The 21,384-nt window shown below is 52.8% G+C and overlaps 1 protein-coding gene and 1 long non-coding RNA gene across 2 annotated transcripts in view; one reads left to right on the top strand and one right to left on the bottom strand.

Annotated features, from left to right (window-relative positions):
• C16H1orf174 (chromosome 16 C1orf174 homolog) lies at positions 1–5,937 on the bottom strand. The gene is made up of 4 exons (XM_086342610.1): positions 5,839–5,937; positions 2,249–2,359; positions 1,019–1,492; positions 1–598 (listed from the first exon to the last, which is right to left on the bottom strand). The coding sequence occupies exons 1-4, from the start codon at positions 5,851–5,853 to the stop codon at positions 485–487; spliced, it is 714 nt and encodes a 237-aa protein (XP_086198736.1). The 5' UTR covers positions 5,854–5,937; the 3' UTR covers positions 1–484.
• The window catches only part of LOC147356541 (uncharacterized), a 24,724-nt gene continuing 8,916 nt past the window's right edge, over positions 5,577–21,384 (top strand). The window contains exon 1 of the long non-coding RNA XR_015142789.1: positions 5,577–6,009. This is a non-coding gene — a long non-coding RNA (uncharacterized LOC147356541). The remainder of the gene's footprint in view (positions 6,010–21,384) is intronic.

Here is a 21,384-nt window from a genome sequence, read left to right on the forward strand (position 1 = left end):
AACATTTTCAAAATATATTTTATTTCTTTTCCATATGGATTTTGCTAAATGTCCAAGGTAAACATAAACTTTGTGTATGGAAATAAGGAGAGTTCTTTAAGAACCGGCATTGAATCAGTCATAAGAATGATCAAATTTTGATTATGGAAAATAAACCTGCATGTTATCAAAAGTAGAGAGCTTGAGTGAAGAGTTTTCTTGACAGAGATGTCTCTCATTTATGAGAGAAGTTTGCTCAACCCACCACCACGTGTAGAGATGGGAGAAAACACATCACCGTGGAAACAGCAGCTTTATACCTGAGGACGTTCAGCCCCCGTGCACCAGCCTCCCGCAGGGACTGCCCACCTGTGTGGGTCAGCGCTGAGTGCTGATTATGAGCACGTCCTCTTGGAGACGTGTTTTGAATAAACCCCGTAATCTGCAAAATCATCATTGTCAATGGTACTAGACGTGCAGAGAATCAGCGTGTGCCTCTCACCCTCTACGTTTCCGCACCATCGGCATCATCCTCCTCGTCGTCTTTGGCTCTGAAATGCATTTTCCTAAATTCGCGTCTGCTCATGGAAGGGCAGGATGAAGACACTGGCGGGAGGTCCTTGGAGGGAAGAAAACACCTGGCATAAACCCCTTGGCTCCAGCCCCGTGTGGGCTCAACTCCCCTCTGCATGATGGAGGGAAGGAGAGGCACTGGGTTAAAGGCAGGAGCCAGCCCGGCAAGTGTGGGCAGCTGCCCTGAGAACCATAGGCCACGGCCACGACTTCCTACGGCACAGCAGGGCCCAGACGCACACAGGGCCAGGCCTGCCCACACCTGCACTCACCAGGGCATCAGTTCTGGGACTTAGGGGGGTGGGGCCCCAAATTGGCATCTGTTTTGCTCTCTCCTCCCCAGTGAGAGTTCTTACTGTGTGTGATCCGCACCAAGCAGCGTGCACACGTGAGGACAGAGGTCAGGACCCAGCGTGCGGTCTGCTGGGGATGCCCGTCCTGAGTGGGAGAGAAGCACTGGCCTTACCTGCATGAGCTCCACATTTCCAAAGAAGCGGCTCACAGGCATTGGCTGGTTGCTATCGTCGTCCAGAAGGGCGCTGCCGTCCATGAGCAGTGGGGCCCCAGGGCCCTGCTCCAGGTCCAGTGCCGCCCCGTCCCTAGCGGGGCAGCCACCGTTGGACTCTCCTCCCACAGGGGCCCCATGTCTCGGTGGGAGTGGCTCGTTCTCAGTCTCTGCCGGGCTGGCATCGCTCTCGGTTCCACAGCGCCCTGGGAGGGGACCAGCTGTCCCCTGGGGAGTGGAGCCGCCAGCTTCCTTTCCCAGAAGCGAGGCCCCATCCTCGGCCGACGCCAAAGGTTCGTGTGTACTCGGGGTCTCGGAGGGCGTGGCAGCGCTGTCACTCCGGTGTTTCTGGAGTTCTGACTTCACAAGATGACCTTTGTCATACTTGAACTTCTTGGACGTCCGCCTGTCGGTGGCTTTGTGTGATGAGGGAGTCTGTCAGGAGAGAACATGCAAGGGGACACCAGACATGTTTTGGGGTACAAAGCAGATGGCATATAATTAACACGCCTCAACCCTGGAGGCTGTCTGTCCTGCTCCTGGCCGACAGTGTCCCTGCTGGAACCACAGCTTCGAGGACAGGGTCCTTTCATGGTTTCCAGTGAAGGGGCAGCGTCCAGATGGATGGCTGGGAGAGAGTCCAGACATGCCCAGTGCTGCCCCCGAAGGGTGCTGTGACAAGTGAAACGACAACCCAAGAACCAGTTTCCATTTGTCTCTGCTGGGACGTGGGCTCCCAGGAGACAGAGCTCTGTGTCCCGGGCGCAGGAACGGGACTTGACTCAGCGCAGCTTTAAGGAGCAGTGCCCTGGGAGATATGGGCCGGTGCAGCTGTGAGACCCAGTCCAGCCAGACCCCAGGCTGTGGCTCAGGGAGCAGCTCCAGGAGCTGGGGCTGCCTGGCTGCCAAGCCTGCAAGACCCTGGACGGCAGACACGGGCCCCCTCCCTCCTCACCTGCCCACAGTGGGGAGCAGCACAGCCCGTGCCCACGTCGCTCAGGCTGCCTGGCAGAGGCTGCTGAGCCCACTGCCCTCAGAGGGCAGCACAAGCCCTGAGGTGGATCCTCCCACGGTCCCAGCACCGTGACCTTCATGCTGGTCTGTTGGCCTCGCCCCAGGCTTTCTAATGCAACATGTCTCATGGAAAGGTAGACACTCCATCCAGTCCTGTCTCTGAGGGGTGAGGCTCACCTGACATGCTGTCTGGGCAGACGTGGTGACGTGGGTATCCTGGGCTGAGGCTGACGCAGCTGAGCAGCTCCGGGCTCGGAGGCGCGCTGAGGACCGCACTCCACCTGCCAGCTGAGCCAGAACAGAGGCCAGTCAGAGACTCAGAGACGGCCCCTCCCGCCCCCATGTTTTTACTGACTGTGGAAAGACAGCAGCCTGTGTCCCTGCTCAGAAGGTTCTTGAACTTTTACAGGGTGTCCCGAGTTCTTGGTAAAAAGCAAAAAAAGCAAAAGACACCCCTCCATGCCCCCTCCTTGAAATCTCAGGGGAGGGGTCCCAATCTCATTGGCTTGAAGGCGCTCCAGCTGCTGGTGGACAGACCTCGATGCTGACAAACCACCCCACCGCCACCTCGCTAAGAAGGCAAATCAAGTCTTCTAGTAATAAGGAAAAGATTAATTAAAACAATAAAGCTTACAATCATTTCTTTTTTTAATCAGTATTACCACTGTTATTCCTTTTTTTTAAATTTAAATTTATTTATTTTAATTGGAGGTTAATTACTTTACAATCATTTTACTTAAGAGTAATTTTAGGTTTTCAGAAAAGCAGCAAAGATGACAAGGGAGTTCCCGCCCCGGGCATCCCTCAGCTTCCCTGGAGCCAACAACCTGCACGTCTGTCAAAATGAAGATGAGACCGGGCTTTATGTGAGTCTCACCCGCTTCTTCACTAACTGCTTTCTCTGTTCCAGGATGGGGACACTTAGACACTTAGCAAACAACACACGAAAGCTCAGGTGAGAACTTGAAAGTGAGAGAGGTGGGTGACTGGGAGGAGGGAGTCGTGGAGGGCAAGCTAGACAGCCCCCAGTCACCGTAATCGAGACCTGGAGACACCGACCAGCTGGATGGGGGGCAACACGTGCCAAAGTGGAGGAGAGATCAGAAATCACACAAGCTCCTTGAGAAACCTTTAACAGCAGCTTCTCATCCATCCCTGCCCCGCCCCACCCCCACCCCCACCCGCAGAGCCTTAGACATAAGAGATACAGGTTGGATCCCTGGGTTGGGAAGATCCCCTGGAGGAAGGCATGGCAACCCACTCCAGTATCCTTGCCTGGAGAATCCCACTAGGAGATTGTAAATGGAAAAAATACGGAAAAGACCCCCGTTAAGTCAGCAATTACTCGAGAAAGCAGGCTTGCTTAGCAACAAAACCATGAGACAGAAGTATAAGACGTGCCCCCAGACAATAAAACAGTGGTGACGTGAGCCCCATGTCCTGCCCAGTGAGCTCAGTAAGGTAACGATCCCTAGGATGTGCTCTCTGCATACACAAAACAATAATTTGTGGACCTTGCTTGACCATATAGGGACAAGAAAACTCCCCTGCTCAGCCTGGAGGAGGAGCTGATGATGGAAGCATGATGTCTACTCAAGGAAGACAAAGTTCTTCTCTCCCTGTCCACTTTTCCTTTGATTATGAAACTAAAGCCTAAGTTCTCAGGGTACAACACCCCCTCTTCCACCCACTCGTAAACCGCACAAGCATCCATTCTAATAATCACTTCTTATCCATCACTTTGCTCTTGCTGAATTCTTTTCTGCACTGAGACATAAAGGACAGTGGCACTGGAGCTCTTTAGAGCCCCAGACATGACGCCAATAGGTCTCACAGTTAAGAGTCCAACTCCAAACGTATTGATCCCGGGTCACACTGGCTTTCTCAAGGTGGGGTGTGAGGGAAATGGACTGGCCCTCATGACAGCTGCCATCACCCAAGTGTTGATGCTCAGGTTCTGCTCGTGCTGAACAGCCTTAAAAGGAGCAGCACTCCCACTTCAAACTCGGGAGAGAACCCTGCTTGGGTCACACACTCATTGGAGCCCCTCTCCCTGCTCTGCCACCAGAGTTACCACATGAAAGCCCTGGTGGCTTGTCAGGGGGACTGAGCCAAGACCCTGCTGGGTTCTGGGGTGTGTGCTGTGTAGGCCCTCCAGTAGCAGCAAGGTGCGTCTAGGTGCTTTCTACATAGTCCTTAAAATACTAGGGTGCAACCGCTCCTCAGAGGGCTTGTTACCACTCAGGGCAGGGGTGGCGGACCCAGTACCCAGAGTTGCTATAGTATCTAAAATGTCCAGTTTTCAACAGAAAATTAGGAAGCATGCAAAGAAACAGGAATGTAGACCCAAACACTAGAATAATTGCAAGTAAAAGAAACTGCCTGTGACAGTGATCAGATGCGGGATTTATCAAAGAAGAACTTCAAGCTAGCCATTTTAAACATGTTCAAGAACTAAGAGAAACCATGATTAAAGATTTAATGACTTCATACCAAATAAGAGATTATCAATAAAAAAAAAAAAACAGACATTATAAAAAAACCAAATGGGAACTCAGGAGTTGAAAATTACAATAGCTGAAATTAAAAATTCACTGGTGGGTTTGGAGTGGGCAGTGCTCAAGAATAGATATGGACCAGAAGAATAAGAGAACTTGAAGATAGATTGCTAGGTTACACAAACGGAAAAACAAAGAGAATTAAGGATGAAATAGAATGGAGAGAGCCTCAGAGACCACTAAATGAACCATCATACATGTAATGGGAGTACCAGGAAGAAAGGAGTACAAAAAATATTGGAAAAAATAAGGGCTGAAAACTTCCCAAATTTATTGAAGAACAATGTACAAACCCAGCAATCTCAAATAACTGAATTTCAAGTAGGATAACTGCAAAGAGATCTACAGTCAGATGCAACACTACAAATGCTGCAACTCAAGGACTATGGAAGATCTTGCAAACAGCAAGAGCTCACTCAGTCGTGTCCGACTCTTTCTAGGCTCCTCTGTCCATGGGATTCTCCAGGCAATAATACTGCAGTGTGTTGCCATCTCCTCCTCCAGGGGATCTTACCCACTTAGGGATGGAACCCGCGCCTCCTGCATTGCAGGAGGATTCTTGGGAATCCCCAAGCGGCGGAGCTAAACAGTCCATCACAAGGCAGGGAAGTCAGACTGGGAAAGTGCCATCCACATGGGGTCTTCAGGAGATCCACTTTGGAGTCAAAGGTACAAACAATAAAAAGGAGAACAGAGCAGGAGAGCCCAGGTGCGGCTCCCATCCCCAAGAGGCCCACCTCCATAGGCAGGGCGTATCCAGTCCCGGGCCCTAGACCGCCCGACGGCAACCAGTACCAGGAGCTACCGCCCCTCAATTCTCTCCACCCTCCGGGGTGGACCCCTCGTCGTGTGCCCCAACTTGGGCAGACAGATTCCGGGCCGGGCAGCGTCAGAGTATCGGGGGTTCAGACTAGCTCTGGAGAGGGAGCCCCCCGTTCCAGAACTTTGTCTGGGAACATCCTTCTCAGAGCCCTCCAGCCGGGGGGTGTAGGGTACGTGGGCCTGTGTGTCTGGTGTGTGCTTCTGTGTGTGGGGGGGGGCGGGGGGGGAGGGGGCTAAGGGCGTGGCCTGAGAGAACCCCCCCTCCCGGGGGGCGTGGCCTGGGAGACCCCTTCCGGGGGTCGAGACACAGGCGTAGACCCCTCCCCCCTCCTTCCGAGGCGTCCAGTGGCTCAGCCTCAGCTCCCACGCGGCCTCCGCCCCCCTCACCTTCCGGCTCCTCATGAGTGTGAGCGGCGCGTTGCCGCTCCCAGCCCCGCAGCCAAGGCCCCGCGCCCAGCCTAATCCTTTCCACCGGAGAAGAGATCCGGCGGCCCTTGGCTCGCGCCGCGGCGTGTGACGCCACCAGAAGACTGGCCAATCACAGCTCGGCGTCCCCAGGTATGTGACCCAACAGAGTCGGCGTTTTACGTATGGGCGGGGAGACGGCCATGTTTGTGAAGGGCTCCTCCCTTGCGGTTTCTCCAGCCGCCATGTTTAAGTGGGGCGGCGGCCATGATTATAAGGGGCGCCTCCGTTTCTGCGGTCTCCATGTTTAAGTGGGGCGGTGGCGACCAGGTTGAGGGACCCTGGCTGCTGTCCCTGGCCACGAGCGTGGAGGTGGGCGGGAAGGTCCTGCGCGGTGGTCTCTTCCATGCGAGTCGGGCAGCTGAATTTCCCCGGTGCCGGCCCTGTCTTCTGGGCTCCGGGCGCGATGCTACAGTCCCTGGAAGTGGGCCCGCGAGGCCGTCTCCGGCCGTGTTCGCACTGCCCGCCGCCGGGGGCGGGGCGGGGCGGGGCGGGCCCGGGGCTGCACGGCGAGCCCGATCGCGGGGGCTCGGAAGGCGGCGGCCTCTCCTGCCGCGAGCTCCGGGGCGGCCACCCTCGGGTGGAGCTCCCGGGTGGAGCCCCCCGCGCTAGGCCGCACCACCTAGCGGCGGCCGACGGGCGGGAACCTGCCTTCTGGGTCCCGGGTCTCGGGCGCGGGCGTCGGCGCCACGGGGCCAGGTCCACGGACGAGGCTGAAGTCTGCCGGGTTTTCGGGCCTCCAGAGCCGGGAGACACCAGCCTCTGTGCCCGCGAGAGGCTCCTTCCGGGAACCGCCCACCTTCTCATCAGGGACGCAGAATAAACGACTGTGCTGTGTACTTTTGTTATTATTATTCTAACAGCTGAGAACATTTACATCAGGCAGTTTTATCAGAAACATTCGATTTTGCACTTAAAAGTGTAAAGGTTGACGTGTGTACCGCTCGAGGGACCCTCACTCATGTGGTCCCCTGGCTCTGCCAAAGGTTTCATGCTCTGCTGTGACGGAATGACCCCCGAAGCCTGGAAAAACAGTCGATGCCCGTTTTGAGTACATAAAAAGCAGGGTCCCTCAGGATCCTCCAAAAAGCCCTGCAGACTGTCTAGTCTTTAGAAATCTGACTTTTGTTATTAGGGGGAGCCCCTTCCCATAGACTGCACTTGGGGCTTTGCCTTCCGCGGTGCATCAAGTCCTAGGGTACACACTGCACACTCCTGCACAAGCTAACCCACCTGGCCTGTCCGTCTTCCTTCCCAGTCCCCTGCTTCTCACTGGGTTATTCCCCATGGTGCACAGGGAAGGGAAAAAAGACTAATGCAGACTGGCAGGAAATCCATTTGAAGAGGAAGCGAACATAATCACTGTCAGCTGCTAAGAAAGAAGCAAAGTGATACAGTGTTAAATACCTAACCTGTCCCATTTTCAGGCTTCCCAGATGTCACAATGGTAAAAATTTCCCCTGCCAATGCAGGAGACACAAGAGATGGAGGTTTGATCCCTGGGTGGGGAAGATCCCTTGGAGAGGGAAATGGCAACGCACTTCAGTATTCTTGCCTGGGAAATCCCATGGAGTTGCAAAGAGTCAGACAGGACTGAGCATGAACGTCCCATTTTCACTGGAGTGGGTTTCATAATAAGCTAGGTTCTATGGTTCTACTTCGGGCTCCTTAAGGGCTCTGAGTTCTCATTAACCTGGGGTTGATGGTCACAAGCCAGTGTTTGGCTCCAGGTGGTTATGGTTAATGTCAGTTGAGATGAGCTGGACCACATCCTCTCAGTGTCACCCTGGTTTAACCTCCCTAAGGTGCTCTTGGGCTCTTGTTGCTGACACATTCAGCTCTTCCCTCACCGCGCTCCTTCCCCTAGTCTGTGTGAGTGGTACTTCCAGCCGCCCAGCCGCTCAGGCCTGACCCCAAGGCCCTTACTGCCCGAGTCCTTCAGTGAACTTTCCCCGTCTCCCTTCTCCTCTTGCTTTGGCAGCCAGAATGGTCGTTGATCCACGGTGACCTGCCCCTCTGCTAATGCTCTTCAGCTCTTTCTCACCGCTTCTAGAATGAAGACCAACAGTCCTAATTGACCTGCATGGCCCAGCACAGTGCCTGGCTCAGCGGCTACTCAATGAGTGTTGGTTGAATAAGTGCACAGGAGGCGCTGTGAGGTTGCCCACCGCTGCTCCCTGTCTGGATCCATTTAGCCCTGCTGTACACCCCCTCCTGCTCTGCTGTGCACCCCACTCCCCTGTGTGCCCCCGCCCTGCATGCTCTGTTCTTTCCACCTGGAAAAGTTTCTCCCCAGCCCCCACCCATTGTGTTCAGCAAATTCATTCCTTAAAGCTCAACTCAGATTCAGTTTCTTGGTTGGGGGACATTACTAAATGTTCCCCCTCAAACCCCCAAATTAAGTCTGCCAATTGGGTTTTTTTTTTGGTCATGCTGTGGGGGCATGTGGGATCTTAGTTCCCCGACCAGGGATTGAACCTGTGCCCTTCGCTTTGGGAGCTTGGCGTCTTAACCACTGGAAGTCAGTCTGCCAATTGTTTTTTAGCATCATGCACTCTTGCTCCAGGACACGGTGCCAGCTGGCTCTGCCCTCTCTCTGGGAGCACCACATGGCACACACCTGCACTTGCTCACTCCATGTGTCTGCTGAGCTTCTCTCGTGGCCGGCAGCAAGCTGGGCCTGGGGTGGCAGTGGTGGTGAGCTCATACGGAGCCTGCCTTTTAGTGTTTTGGCCCTGCAGGGGGTTGGGCACTGGTGGAATAATCACACAAGGAGCCATCAGTCTGTGTTGGAGCAAGAGGCCACAGGGAGAAGCCACACAGGGGCAGCAGCTGGGATGTCAGACCCACGCGGGGTCAGGTAAGACTCCTTGGAGAGTGGGAGTGGATCAGGAGTCACCTCTTCCTCCAGGACCCAAGCACCTCTCAGGTTCCCCAGGAGGAATCATGGAGGAGCCCCCACCTGGGCAGAGGGTCACCCTTCCTGAGGCTCTGCCCTGGTGGAGGAGCCGTGCTTGGACTCTCTGCTCTCCCCACCTCCCCAGCTGCCATTTCAGGATGTGATCCATCCTGGAAGGCACACAGAGAACACAGAATCAAAATCATGTCTTGGAGCATCCTTCTGGGTTCCTCGGCGCCCTTGGTGTCTCTTTTTCTTGCTCAACGGCTGTACCCCCTGCCCTTTCAGGGTTAGGGGCCCTGAGAGGGGTGTCTCATGATGGCAGGATGCTGGTTCTCGTTGGTGGTTGGTCCCCCAGGTGGATCGCAAGCTCCCTGAAGGCAGGGACTGTGTCCTGCTCACAACGATGTCCTAGGACCCTGGCCCGTGGCTGGGACATGCTGGCAGGGACTCGGGAAGCACTGAACAAAAGATAGATGGTGGTGATGAAGCATCAGAAGAAGCTGAGGATGGAAGATCCCAAGGAAACTTTGTCTTCTCAACGAAGACACAGTCTCACTGCTGAAACACCTGTGTGTCCACAGCTCAGTATCTGCATTTTATGAACACCACAGGGCAGGCGAGAAATCAGAAGAGAATTTTCCACTGATTAGCAGTCTGTCGGTTCATTAACTGAGGCCACCCCTAATCTGGAGTGTGTCTAGTTACTCCCAGCAGATACTGGCCTATATGATGAGGGGTTGTCTCTGATACCCTGACCCTTTATATTTAAAAGAAAGATGGAAAAAAAAAAAAAAAAAACAACCTCACAGTAGGTCGTGGAGCAGCAAGAACTCTCATTCGTTCCTGGAGGGATTGAAGCACAGTGCAGCCGCTGGAAAACAGCTGGGCAGGTTCCAACAAACCCAGACAGAGTCTTAGCATCCGTCCCAGCAACCATGCTCCTTGGTAGTTACCCAGAGGAGCTGAAAGCCTGTGTCCACACTCAGTCTGCACATGATGTTTATGTCAGTTTTATTCACAATCACTAAAACCTGGAAGCAACCAAGATGTCCTTCTGGAGGTGAATGGATAATAAACTACAGTGCGTCCAGACAATGGAGTATTATTTAGTGTTTAAAAAGAAATGCGCTCCCAAGCCTTGAAAAGACAAGGAAGATGCTTTAAATGCATTTTACCAAGTGAAAGAAGCCAATCTGAAAGGCTGCATACTGTGTGGTTCCCACAATATAACATTCTGGAAAAGGCAAAACTATGGAGACAGTGAAAAGATGAGTGGTTGCCAGGGGCTTGGGGAGGGGACAGATGAGTAGGCAGAGCATAGAGTATTTTTAGGGCTCTGAAAATACTCTGTACAATATCATCGCGATGGCTGCGTGTCATTATGAAAAAAGAGTGAAAACTGTTAGTTGCTCAGTTGTGTCTGACTCTTTGTGACCCCATGGACTTTGTAGCCTGCAGGCTCCGCTGTCCATGGAGTTCTCCAGGCTAGAATACTGAGTGGGTAACCATTTCCTTCTCCAGGGGATCTTTTTGACTCAGTGATTGAATCCACATTTCCTGCTTTGCAGGCGGATTCTTTACCGTCTGAGCCACCAGGGAAGCCCGTATCATTACGAAAGTGGAAGTCGCTCAGTCATGTCTGACTCTATGACCCCATGAACTCTGTAGCCTGTCAGGCTCCTCTGTCCATGGAATTCTCCAGGCCAGAATACTGGAGTGGCTTGCTGTTCCCTTCTCCAGAGGATCTTCCCAACCCAGGGATTGAACCCAGGTCTCCCGCATTGCAGGCAGATTTTTTTTACCATCTGAGACACCAGGAAGCCCAAGAATACTGGAGTGGGGAACCTGTCTCTTCTCCAGGGGATCTTTCTGACCCAGGGATCGAATCCTCGTCTCCTACATTGCAGGCTGATTCTTTACCAGCTGAGCCACCAGGGAACCCCGTTATCATTATAAACTTGTCCAAATCCATAGAATGTACAGCACCGAGAGTGAGGCTTAATGTAAACTGTAGACTTTGGGTGATAATGACATGTCAGCCTAGGTTCATGTATTGTAAAAAATGTGTCCCTCAGGTGGGGATGCTGATGGTGGGAGGTACGTGGAAAATCTCTGTGCATTCCCCTCAATTTTTCTGTGAGCCTAAAAATTCTCTTTTAAAAGCCTACGAAGGAAAAAAAATGTGATAACTTTCAGCAGTGATTAGAAAAAAGAAAAAGCTCACAGCCTGATTTTTAACGTTTTGATTGACCTGAAAGACAGTTTCCTTAGTAGCTCACCTCTCCTGCCTGACTCAGTTGAACAATCACAGCGCTACAGCTGTGCAGCCGTCTAATTCCTTGAACGAGTCAATTACACGCAAATTTGCCAAGGTCCTACCAGGCACCAGGCAGCTTCAGGACATGAAGACTAACAAGGAGGTGCAGGCTCAGAGTCCTGCAGGGCTCACAAGAGGTGCACATACCTCCTGTGAGCAGATAAAGTGCCAACAAGTTCCAAAGGGCCACTAGTGTTGTGCAGAAAACAGTCTCTGTGGAGGCAGGATGGTCAGGGAAGGCTTTCTGGAGGAGGTGATGCTGGATGCAAAGAGCCGACTCACTGGGAAAGACCCTGATGTTGGGAAAGACTGAGGGCAGGAGGGGAAGGGGACAACAGAGGATGAGATAGTTGGATGGTACCACCCACTCAATGGACATGAGTTTGAGCAAACTCCTGGTGATGGTGAAGGTCGGGAAAGCCTGGCATGCTGCATTCCACAGGGTTGCAAAGAGTCAGACATGACCAAATGACTGAACAACAATCTGTGGGTGTGGGAGCCCAGGGATGCCCTATATAAGGTCTTGCTGGTAGTTAAATATCAGTGCAGCTTCCATCAGCTGCTTTGCAGGCTAATCAGTCTGTGACATTAAAGCCTTTGAGAATAAGAGGTCATTTTCTGCTTCAAATCCCCTACAAACTACTGGGAAGAGGGGTCAACGGTGGGTCTATTACACAAGTTCACATTTCAGCAAATTCAGGATCCACGGAGAGACCTGTGTGAGGGCGCCCTACCCCAGCTCATGGCTGTTCCCCACTTCTCTTTTCCTCCCTGACAGGAAACTTGGAGGCGTCCTTATTCAGAATTTCTTGATCTTGTTTTTCCTTGTTCACTTGGCTTTCCATGCTGGGCTGCTGTCTTTTATCTTCAATTAATCATGTGTGTGTTCTAAAAAAAATCTAACTGTGCTTCTGTTTTTACTGCTAGCAACTCTGAATCGTCTTAGGAAGTAGTCAGGATGTAAATGTATATGAGGCAAAATCCTCCTGATGCCTCCAGTTGCATCGACATCAAATGGCTAGAAATTCATCAGGATCAGCCAGGGCTGGTCCCCGGAGGCCTTCCGATCGCACTGTAACTGCCATCGGTACCATTCGTTTCATTCATCCAACATTTACAGAGCTCTGTGTGTGTACCGCACTTCAGCGCTGTAAGAAATACTGTGTCCACATCACACAGCTCGGCTGACAGCTGTAAGGGGTGGGGGGCTCCCGTGAAGCTAGGGGGCTTGGGATCTCGGGGAACCGCAGACGTTTACTGCAAGCCAGGGCAGAGGTACCACCAAGCTGCTGCTTTGAGAACTGCTGTGATCCCCATTTACCTTGACAACACGTGGAGCACACTGCCCGAGGGTATTAATGGAACCACAATCCAAGTGGGACATTTAGGACTGTGTCCTGGCCTGGAAGTTCTAGTTGGCTGTGTTGGGACAAAGCTGTTCGCTGGGCATGGGCATCACAGTGATCATGGCCTTTGAGTAAAAACCCAGGGATTTGCAGAGCCTGGAAAAGGCTAAATTTCCAGTAAGACAGAGAAAGTGCTGTTTTATGAGGACCTTTGGGCCAGCAGGAAGGAAGACACAAAGGAGAAAAGGTCTATTCTGAGAGCTCCAGGCCCTTGGGCCAGGGTGGGGGTCGTGGACCTTAGCTCATGGTCACATTTAACGGGGATGCTCAGGCCAGGAGGGAAAGTGTGAATTCGTCTGTCGCCGCAGATTTACTCCTGGCTTTCGCTCCCAGGTGTCTTCCATCGCCCCCTCAGCTCGTTTGGCTAAACAAACGTCAGTGACACATTAGGAATAGCTGCCAAAGGTGTGAATTTGCATTGTTAGCTCAGTGCTTTCTCCCTCCTCGCTGTGTGGTTGTGTGTGGGCTAAGCGTGGGGTTAATACGCTTATAAGGTGCTGAGTTCTGGGCATTGCCTGCATCCCAGCCTGAGCATCACAGGATCCTGCTTTTCCAACGTGATATGGGGAAGGCCACCAGGAGAGGCTGGTGGTGACTGTGGTTCTCACTGACATCACATTCTGGTTGGACACGGAGTCAGTTAGCACGGGAAACAGTTGACCTCAAGTCTGGGTCTCAAGGGGCTAAATTTCATCGGAGTCCAGGTCCACCAAGTTCCGCCTGGGCTGCAGAGAGGTTTCAAGGTGCCACCCCCGCCCCTGCTGTCGGGAAAGGTGATGAAGGCCCTCTGAGGGGCAGCAGGGCGATGGGAGTGCCTGCCTGGGGTGGGGTGGGGGGACCCAGGACTGCAGTTTGTGAAGCCTTCCTTCCAGATACCCTCAGCCTCTAGAAAGACTTGAAAGCCGTGCATATGCAGGTTTGCTCAGTGATGTGGGTGGGGCAGGGAGGTTTTGCACCAGCAGCTTGGAAACAAGGTCTCTGGGACCTCGTCTGTTTCCCCTTCCCAGTGGCTGGTGGCCAGACTCAGAGAGGGAGAAAGTTACTCGATAGGGGAGGGGGTTTATTCACAGAAACATAACCTGCATGAGTCTGCAGGGGTCCTAAGGGATGCCAAAAGGGCCCCCACCCCACGCTGGTGAGCGGGGTCTTCCCTGATCCGTGGGCACAGGGAGTACAGTGACACGTGGCCGCCCTGCCCACACCAGCTGGCTCCTGTGCCCGCAGGAATCCCCATGTCCTTGAAGGGCATCTGCCTCCTCGCATCCCCGCCTGCGCTGGTGTCCCCGTCATGCTGCTTCCTAACCATCCAGAGCAGATTCAGGTCCCTGCATTCTGAGGCAGTTCAGTGCCGGGTAAGTGTTACCGTGCACAGATTGAAGTGGTACAGCCAGGGTTACCTGTGGCTCCTGCTCAGCAGCTAGCAGGTGTGAGCCGATGTCGTGGACATAACCTTGCTTCTCAGGGGTGCCTCGGCCATGGCTGGCTGGCTGCCCGGTTCTCTGCAGTCTCACCTGTCTCACCCGGCCGTGGGCTCCCCTCCTGCCTTGAGCCAACCCTCTTTTCAGTCTGGGCACAAAACGGGAGGGGGAACCTGTTTTGTTGTCTGGTCTCCAAACACGTCTCAGTTTGTGGGGTGCTGGCTTGTGGACAGGGAGCAGCTCAGAAGGTTTATGCCTTATTGAGTCTTTTATGACTGAACCATCTGGAAATCTGGGAACGTTTCAAGCTAATGCAGTTGGCACGAGCTTAGAGGTGAAAAGGTGGGGATGATCTTTTCTGTTGGAGTTGCCAGTCCCAGGATCACTAACTTCCATATTCCAGAAGGCAGATCTGTATCGGATCCAGGTTGGGACAGAAACTCATCTCTGTCCTCCCTTCCACACACACACACACACACACACACACACACACACACACACACACGAACACGTCCTGGAGAGTTCAGTGTGTATGCATGATCAGTTGTGTCTGACTCTACCCAGCCAGGCTCCTCTATCTGTGGGATTTCCCAGGCAAGAACACTGGAATAGGTTGCCATGCTCTTCCAGGAGATCTTCCTGACCCAGGGATCGAACCCAAGTCTCTCATGGCTCCTGCATTGGCAGGTGGATTCTTCCCCACTAGCGCCACCTGGGAAGCCAAAGTCAAAGGACTCAAGGCCTCATTCAGTTGCAGGTTGGGGGCCCCCAGGACCACCCCAAGTTGCTGATTCTCCTTAAGGAATCACAGAGCTCATGAGAGGTATGATCCTCAGGATTCGGTTTCATTTTTTCATGGAAGAGATGCAGGTTGAGATCAACCAAAGGAGGAGATGCCCAGGCAGAGTCCTAGGAAAGTACCTGAGGAGGAGTGCCCTCCCGGTAGAGTGCTCTCCTGCACCTCAGTGTCCCATGCCCTTACTGGGTAGGCCTCCAGTCAACTGATTTTTGATTGATGATTGATTTCCTGCATCATTGGCCTCAGTCTCCACCGATACCCTTGCCCCCCACCCTGAATCAAGAGGTTGGTCCTTCTGGCCCAGCCAGCCCCACCCTGAGCCTTCCAGGTGAGCTGTTCCCCACCCTATATCACATTGCGTGCTCAGTCACTTCAGTCATGTCTGACTCTTTACAACCTCATGGACTGTAGCCCACCAAGGTCTTCTGTCCATGGGGATTCTGCAGGCAAGAATACTGGAGTGGGTTGCCATTTCCTTCTCCAGGGGATCTTCCCAACCCAGGGATTGATCCCGAGTTTCTTATGTCTCCTGCATTGGCAGATGGGTTCTTTACCACTAGCGCAACCTGGGAAGCCCATTATTGGCCCATTAATGGTGAACAGAGGCCCCCAGGAAAGCAAAGATACTCCTATGAGGCAAGATATCTTAGGAGTGATTGCTGGAAGTGGGGGACAAAAGCCAGATTAAATTCATTAACACACACAGGCAGAGTGGGGGGAAATGAAATAAAATGTTGCCCTGTGGGTCTGCAACTCCTCCTTTCATAGGCTGGTTGGAAATTTCTTATCTATTTTTTTTCCTGATTTCTGTTGAATTCCCTGGAACGAATGCCTATTGTCTGTATGTACCTGATTACAAAGGAAAAGGTTTTATAGAACATTTTTCCTCTCAGGAAGAAAAAGAGGCACCCTACCCATTTCTCAGTGAGAGATAAATGTTCTTTTGAATAATTTTTAATTTACTTTTTTTGATGCCATTGGTTTGAGGATGCAATCTTCCAGCAGCGGGGCTTGTAGATAACGATGTTTTAATATTTGTGCTGCTGCAGAGGGCGCCCAGCGATGGCCGCGGCATGATTTGTAAGGCAACTCCTGTCATCTAGCGGAAACCACGAAAATGGGACCCCAGGCTGCCTGGTACAGCCTTGTTCCTCCCCACAGCCACCGGGACTGGAGCGAGGCTCCTTTCTCTGGCCAGACCCAGAATGAACCCAGCTCCTCATCCAGACCGGAGGGCAGCCTCTGCTGTCTGCTGAGAAGTTAATTATCCATATCCCCAAAGAGATGTTGTTGTCTGCTCTTCATTTTCTGCCTGGAATTTTAAAAAATAACGTATTTTCAGGTCAGTAAAGTTTTGATGGTTCCCTGCATGGCAGCTCCTGAGTCGGTAGTTGCTCTGTATCACCCACAGGGCAGAGCTGTGTCCTAACAGTGATCTTTTCTGCTTGAGTTTCCCAGTGATTGGTTCTTTACTGCCAGGACGCTCAGCGTCAGGTACCTCTGACTCTTGGAAATAGCGTCTGAGGCCCCATGGTCCAGGTCAGGGGGTGCCCGTCTACCTCTCAAGCCTTCCCACCTGGGCTGCATTTGTGCCATGGACACTTATCTGTGTGGTGAGTGTGCAGCATCACACCCAAGGCTGGGGCTGGGGTGCTGAGTCACGCAGGGAGGCTACATCTTGGCCTCAGATCCTGGGGAGGTCTCATGGGGATGGCAGGGATATGGAGGTGAAGGCATCAGAGGGGCCGGGTGCCCCAGCTCTGCAGACACGGTTCCCCCCAACTTCTGACCAGCAAGAGAGCTTCAGCTTTGCAGAGAATAGGGTGTCCATCTGCAACGGCAGCTGACACAGGTTTGGTGGGATGTGCTGGACAGGAGCGCGGGCCCTGCCAGGTCCCCTGTAACAACTGAGTGAATAACCAAGTTGTGTTGACATTGGGGGCGTTCTGGCACCTGAGCTCCATGCTGATGGGATGGGTCTGGTGAGGCTCCTAAGTTTTCTGAGCGTATCCGTGGGTACCTGGACAGCTCTAAGCCTCTTCCGAGAATTCCCTGCCTGTCTTCTCACGCCCTCCACGAGACAGCTTCTCTCCAGGCCCCATTTACACCTGGAAACAGGCCCAGAGGTGGGGTGTGACTTGCCCAAGACCACAGAGCACGGAGGGCCTAGGCGGGATCTGGGCCCGATGCCCCTGCTTCTCCACCCGCTGGGGCTCTTCAGTGGAGGGACCTGTCCCTGGGGAGGGCTGGGTGCGAGCGCGGGGTGAGGGAGGGTGGGCCGCTGGGAGCAGCAGGGCCACCTTACCCACCAGGTCTGGTGTCTCGGGTCCTCGACACCAGGGGGCAGGATGAGACAGGGAACGGAGGTGGAGGTGGTGGCTCCGGGCCGGCCCTGCTCTTAGGAGGGCGGTGGGTGCAGGCAAGCAAGTGGGGCAGAGAAAGTGGCTGTTTTTCTCACGACCTTCAGGCCCCTCTGGCAGGCTGGGTGCAGAGTGAGCAGCCCTACTTCTTTAGAAAATGTGCATTTCCGCCTCTCAGGCTCCCAACACCTTGGCGAACGCCAGGGAGTGAATTGAGAGAATTAAAAATGAGTTAAAAAGAAGCGGCAGCTGCTTCCAGCATGGAGCTGTCAGGAGTGGAGCTGGCCTGCCGGGCGGTGCCTGCAAGGACGCCCGTGCCCCCGCCTGCCCTCTGGTTTGGTGGTCATGTGGATTCCCTCGGGGTCCCTGCAGTTCTGTGCCTCATAGGGGTTTCTTGGTGAGGGAGTGCTGATCTGCTGCTGCCTGGAGTTTTGCCTCCAGCTTGGGGCTGGCTCAGCCCCCCTCCTTTGCTGGTCTTTGTTTTCATATACTTTTAAAACATTGAAGTACAGTTGATTTACAATGTTGTGTTAGTTTCTGGTGTACAGCAAAGTGATTCAGTTATGCATACATATATCTATTCTTTTTCAGATTCTTTTCCCATATAGGTTATTAGAATATTCAGTTCCCTGTGCTACAAAGTAGGTCCTTATTGGTTATCTATCTTATATATAATAGTGTGTATACATGCTAATCCAAAGCTCCTAACTGATCAAATTCTTTTTTAGTTTAATTTTAAAATTTATTTTTATTGAATATAGTTGACTTATATTGTTTGCTAGTTTCCAGTATATAGCAAAGTGATTCAGCAATATATATAGCAAAGTGTATATATATATATATTTATATATAAAATATAGTATATACTATTATATATTACATATATATATATTATATGTATTCTTTTTTAGATTCTCTTCCCTTGTGTGCTATTACAGAACATTGAGTAGCGTTCCCTGTGCTATATAGTAGATCCTTGTTGGTTATCCATTTTAGATACATGTGTTTAGAAACATGTGTTTGTTAATCCCAACCTCCTAATTTATCCCTCTCCTCCATCTTTCCCCTTTGTTAACGATAAATTTGTCTTCTGTGTCTATGGGTCTGTTTTGTAAATAAGTTAACTTGTATCTTTTTTTTAGATTCTACTTATAAGTGATATCAGATGGTGTTTGTTTTTCTCTGACCCCTTTGCTGGTCGTTTCAAGCACCTTTGCTGCCCAGGGACCTTCCTGTGTGGCGGTGGGGGCTCAGGCCCTCACCTGAGTTCGCCAGCACAGGCCATCCCATCTGGTGGGCGAGCAGGGCTCCTTGCCTCCGGCCTCAGTGCATGGAGTCTTAGGACTCGGATGGAATTTCATCTGTCCCTCCCTCCCCTGCCCCACTCTCCCCTGGGCTTCTGGAAACTCCTGCTCTTTTGTGGGGTCACCCGGGAATCTGATGGTCCACATCCCTAGTTCACAGAGAAGGGGGAAACAGAACTCGGGGTGACTCAGGCGCTTCCCAGTCCCAGAGCCCCTGGTGGGCTGGCTCCTGATGCGTGTCTGCCAGCTCTCCCTGTGGGTGGCTGTACTTCCCCAGGGCTTCGATTCTGGGCCTGTTTGCTGCTCCAGCTACTGTTTATTTCCTTTTCTCCACCAGATTTTCCTTCCTTTCCTCTTGCCCCAAACCTTCTTCCTTCCTCTGCTTCTTGGGGGCACTCATCCAGGCCGCCAGCCCAGCCCACTCACACTGTTGTGGTGATAGGTTTGGGGGACAGAGGATGGGCTAAGGGATTCCCAGACTGTCAGGGCCATGTGGTTCCGAGCCCCCTGGAGAGGCCAGTCTTGATTGGAAGGACAGTCGTCACAAACACTCTGCCTCAGGGGTTTACGGACATCCTCCCAGGATGTACCCTGATGCCTTGATCCCATTGTTGTTGTTTTCCAGTCCTTAAGTCGTCTCTGACTTTTTGCGCCCCCCCATGGACTGCAGCACGCCAGGTTTCCCTGTCTTTTACCATCTCCTGGAGCTTGCTCAAATTCATATCCTTTGAGTCATGATGCCATCCAACCATCTCATCCTCTGTCATCCCCTTCTCCTCTTATCTTCAATCTTTTCCAGCATCAGGGTCTTTTTCAATGAATCAGCTCTTTGCATCAGGTGGCCAAAGTACTGGAGCTTCGGTCCATTCGAAGCATCAGTCCTTCCAATGAATATCCAGAGTTGATTTCCTTTAGGATTGACTGATTTGATCTCCTTGCAGTCCAAGGGACTCTCAAGAGTCTCCTCCAGACTTGACCCCGAGTCTTCAACTAATCTGGGCCCAGAAACAGATTTGGAACTGAACATGTGGATGTACTGTCAGATCATCCCACGACACTGGCTTCCTCCTGGACCTGAGCCTGTGGGTGCGGTTCTGAGCTGCTGCAGGTCATGGGGACCCAAGAGGGAGACCGCGGCCCTGGTGGTGGCAGGAGCCCGTGTGTCAGTCAGCAAGCAGAACCAAAACAAAGCAGAGACTTGGAGAGCCGCCTCTGGGCCTGCTCTCTCTGGGCCTTTGAGGTCATCTTGACCAGGCAGCCGGTCTGCAGCTCATCTCACCCGCAGAGGCAGAGCCCTCTCTGTACAGATCTGAAACATAGCCCACGGGGTAACTTTCTGTTTCCTTGGCTCCCATGAGCGCTCGGGGGAATGGCAGTGCTCAGAGCTCAGTCAGGCTCTCGCTAAGGATGGGCCTGTCCTGAGTCGTCACTGGGGTTCTCCCAAACCTGGCTCTGTGTCCTGGTCCCCCCAGGCTGAAAAGTGGCCCCGGTGCAAGGAGAGGCGGGGCTGCTCAGCTTCAGGAGCAGACATGGGGATCCACCAAGTCTCAGAAGCGTCTAACTCCTGGTCTCGGCCACTGCTCTTCATTCTCCTTGAGGGAGAATTTTTTTTTTTAACTTGTTATTTTGTATTGGAGTAGAGTTGGGCTGGAGAAGGCAACAGCACCCCACTCCAGTACTCTTGCCTGGAAAATCCCATGGATGGAGGAGCCTGGTAGGCTGCAGTTCATGGGGTCCCTAAGAGTCGGACATGACTGAGCGGCTTCACTTTCGCTTTTCACTTTCATGCATTGGAGAAGGAAATGGCAGCCCACTCCAGTGTTCTTGCCTGGAGAATCCCAGGGACGGGAGAGCCTGGTGGGCTGCCATCCGTGGGGCCGCACAGAGTCGGGCATGACTGAAGCGACTTAGAGCAGTAGGGTCGGGCCTCCCGGGTGGTGCTGGTGGTAAAGAGCCTGCCTGCCAGTGTACATACAGGTCTGATCCCTGGGTTGGGGAGATCCCCTGCAGAGGAGCATGGCAACCCCTTCCAGTATTCGGGCTGGAGAATCCCATGGACAGAGGAGCCTGGCAGGCATAGCACGCAGCTGATTAACAGTGTTGTGTTAGTTTCAGGTGAGCAGTGAAGGGGTTCAGCCATTCATGTACACGTATCTGTTGAGGGGGAATTTCTGTCCTTGCTTCAGACTCCCCCTACAAACTTGCCCTGAACCCCAGGAAACAGACCTCTCCTGGCAGACCTCTGTGGTACCATGTTCGTGCCTCTGCCCTCAGACTATGTCTGGGCCCCCAGTGACTCCAGGTGGGCCCTTTCCTGGGGCAAGTGGCCAGGGGGTGGCAGGAGAGCAGGAGGTTGTGAAGGGTCCCCTCATCTCTTTGAAGTCTGACAAGATCTCCTCTCTGGCCTCAGTCGTGTTCACTGGGCCTGACCTCTGACCTCCAAGCTTCAAGGCCCAGGTGAGCTGGCAGCCTTAAGAAACATGGTGTTGGGCTTCTGGGTGCGGACTACCTAGTGGGTTTGGATGGAGGCCTGTCCACTGCTCTTCTTGCTGGAATCCTCTTGACATGGCTCAGAAAGCCCTTCCCTCACCAGGCACTCTGCCCAGACACCTCCCCCAAGGAGGTCCAGGTGATCCAAGCTCAGCTTCTGCTGTTCGGGCTGCTAAGCACATTTGGGGACAGTGACAAATGACACTGAGGGAAGGACTGGCCATAAGTCTGTCAGTGTTGAGGTCTGCAGACAGAAACCACGAGGTCATTGTTTGGGGCCTCAGTGAGACAGGCTTAGGTTCGAAATCGACTTTGAAATATGGATTATCCATGCATTCAGCCCGTACTTACTGTCTTTTACGTGCATGACGTTGATGTGGACAATGCTAGGGACACCACTGGCTCCAAATGCCTGCCCTCGTGAAGGTTGGGGCCTAGGGAGATGGAAAATAAGTAACATCTACGTGACTAG

Source organism: Bos grunniens, chromosome 16 (assembly GCF_055505025.1).
Source record: "Bos grunniens cultivar Pamir isolate PY7600 chromosome 16, Bosgru_T2T1.0, whole genome shotgun sequence".
In the NCBI taxonomy this organism is placed as follows: Eukaryota; Metazoa; Chordata; class Mammalia; order Artiodactyla; family Bovidae; genus Bos; species Bos grunniens.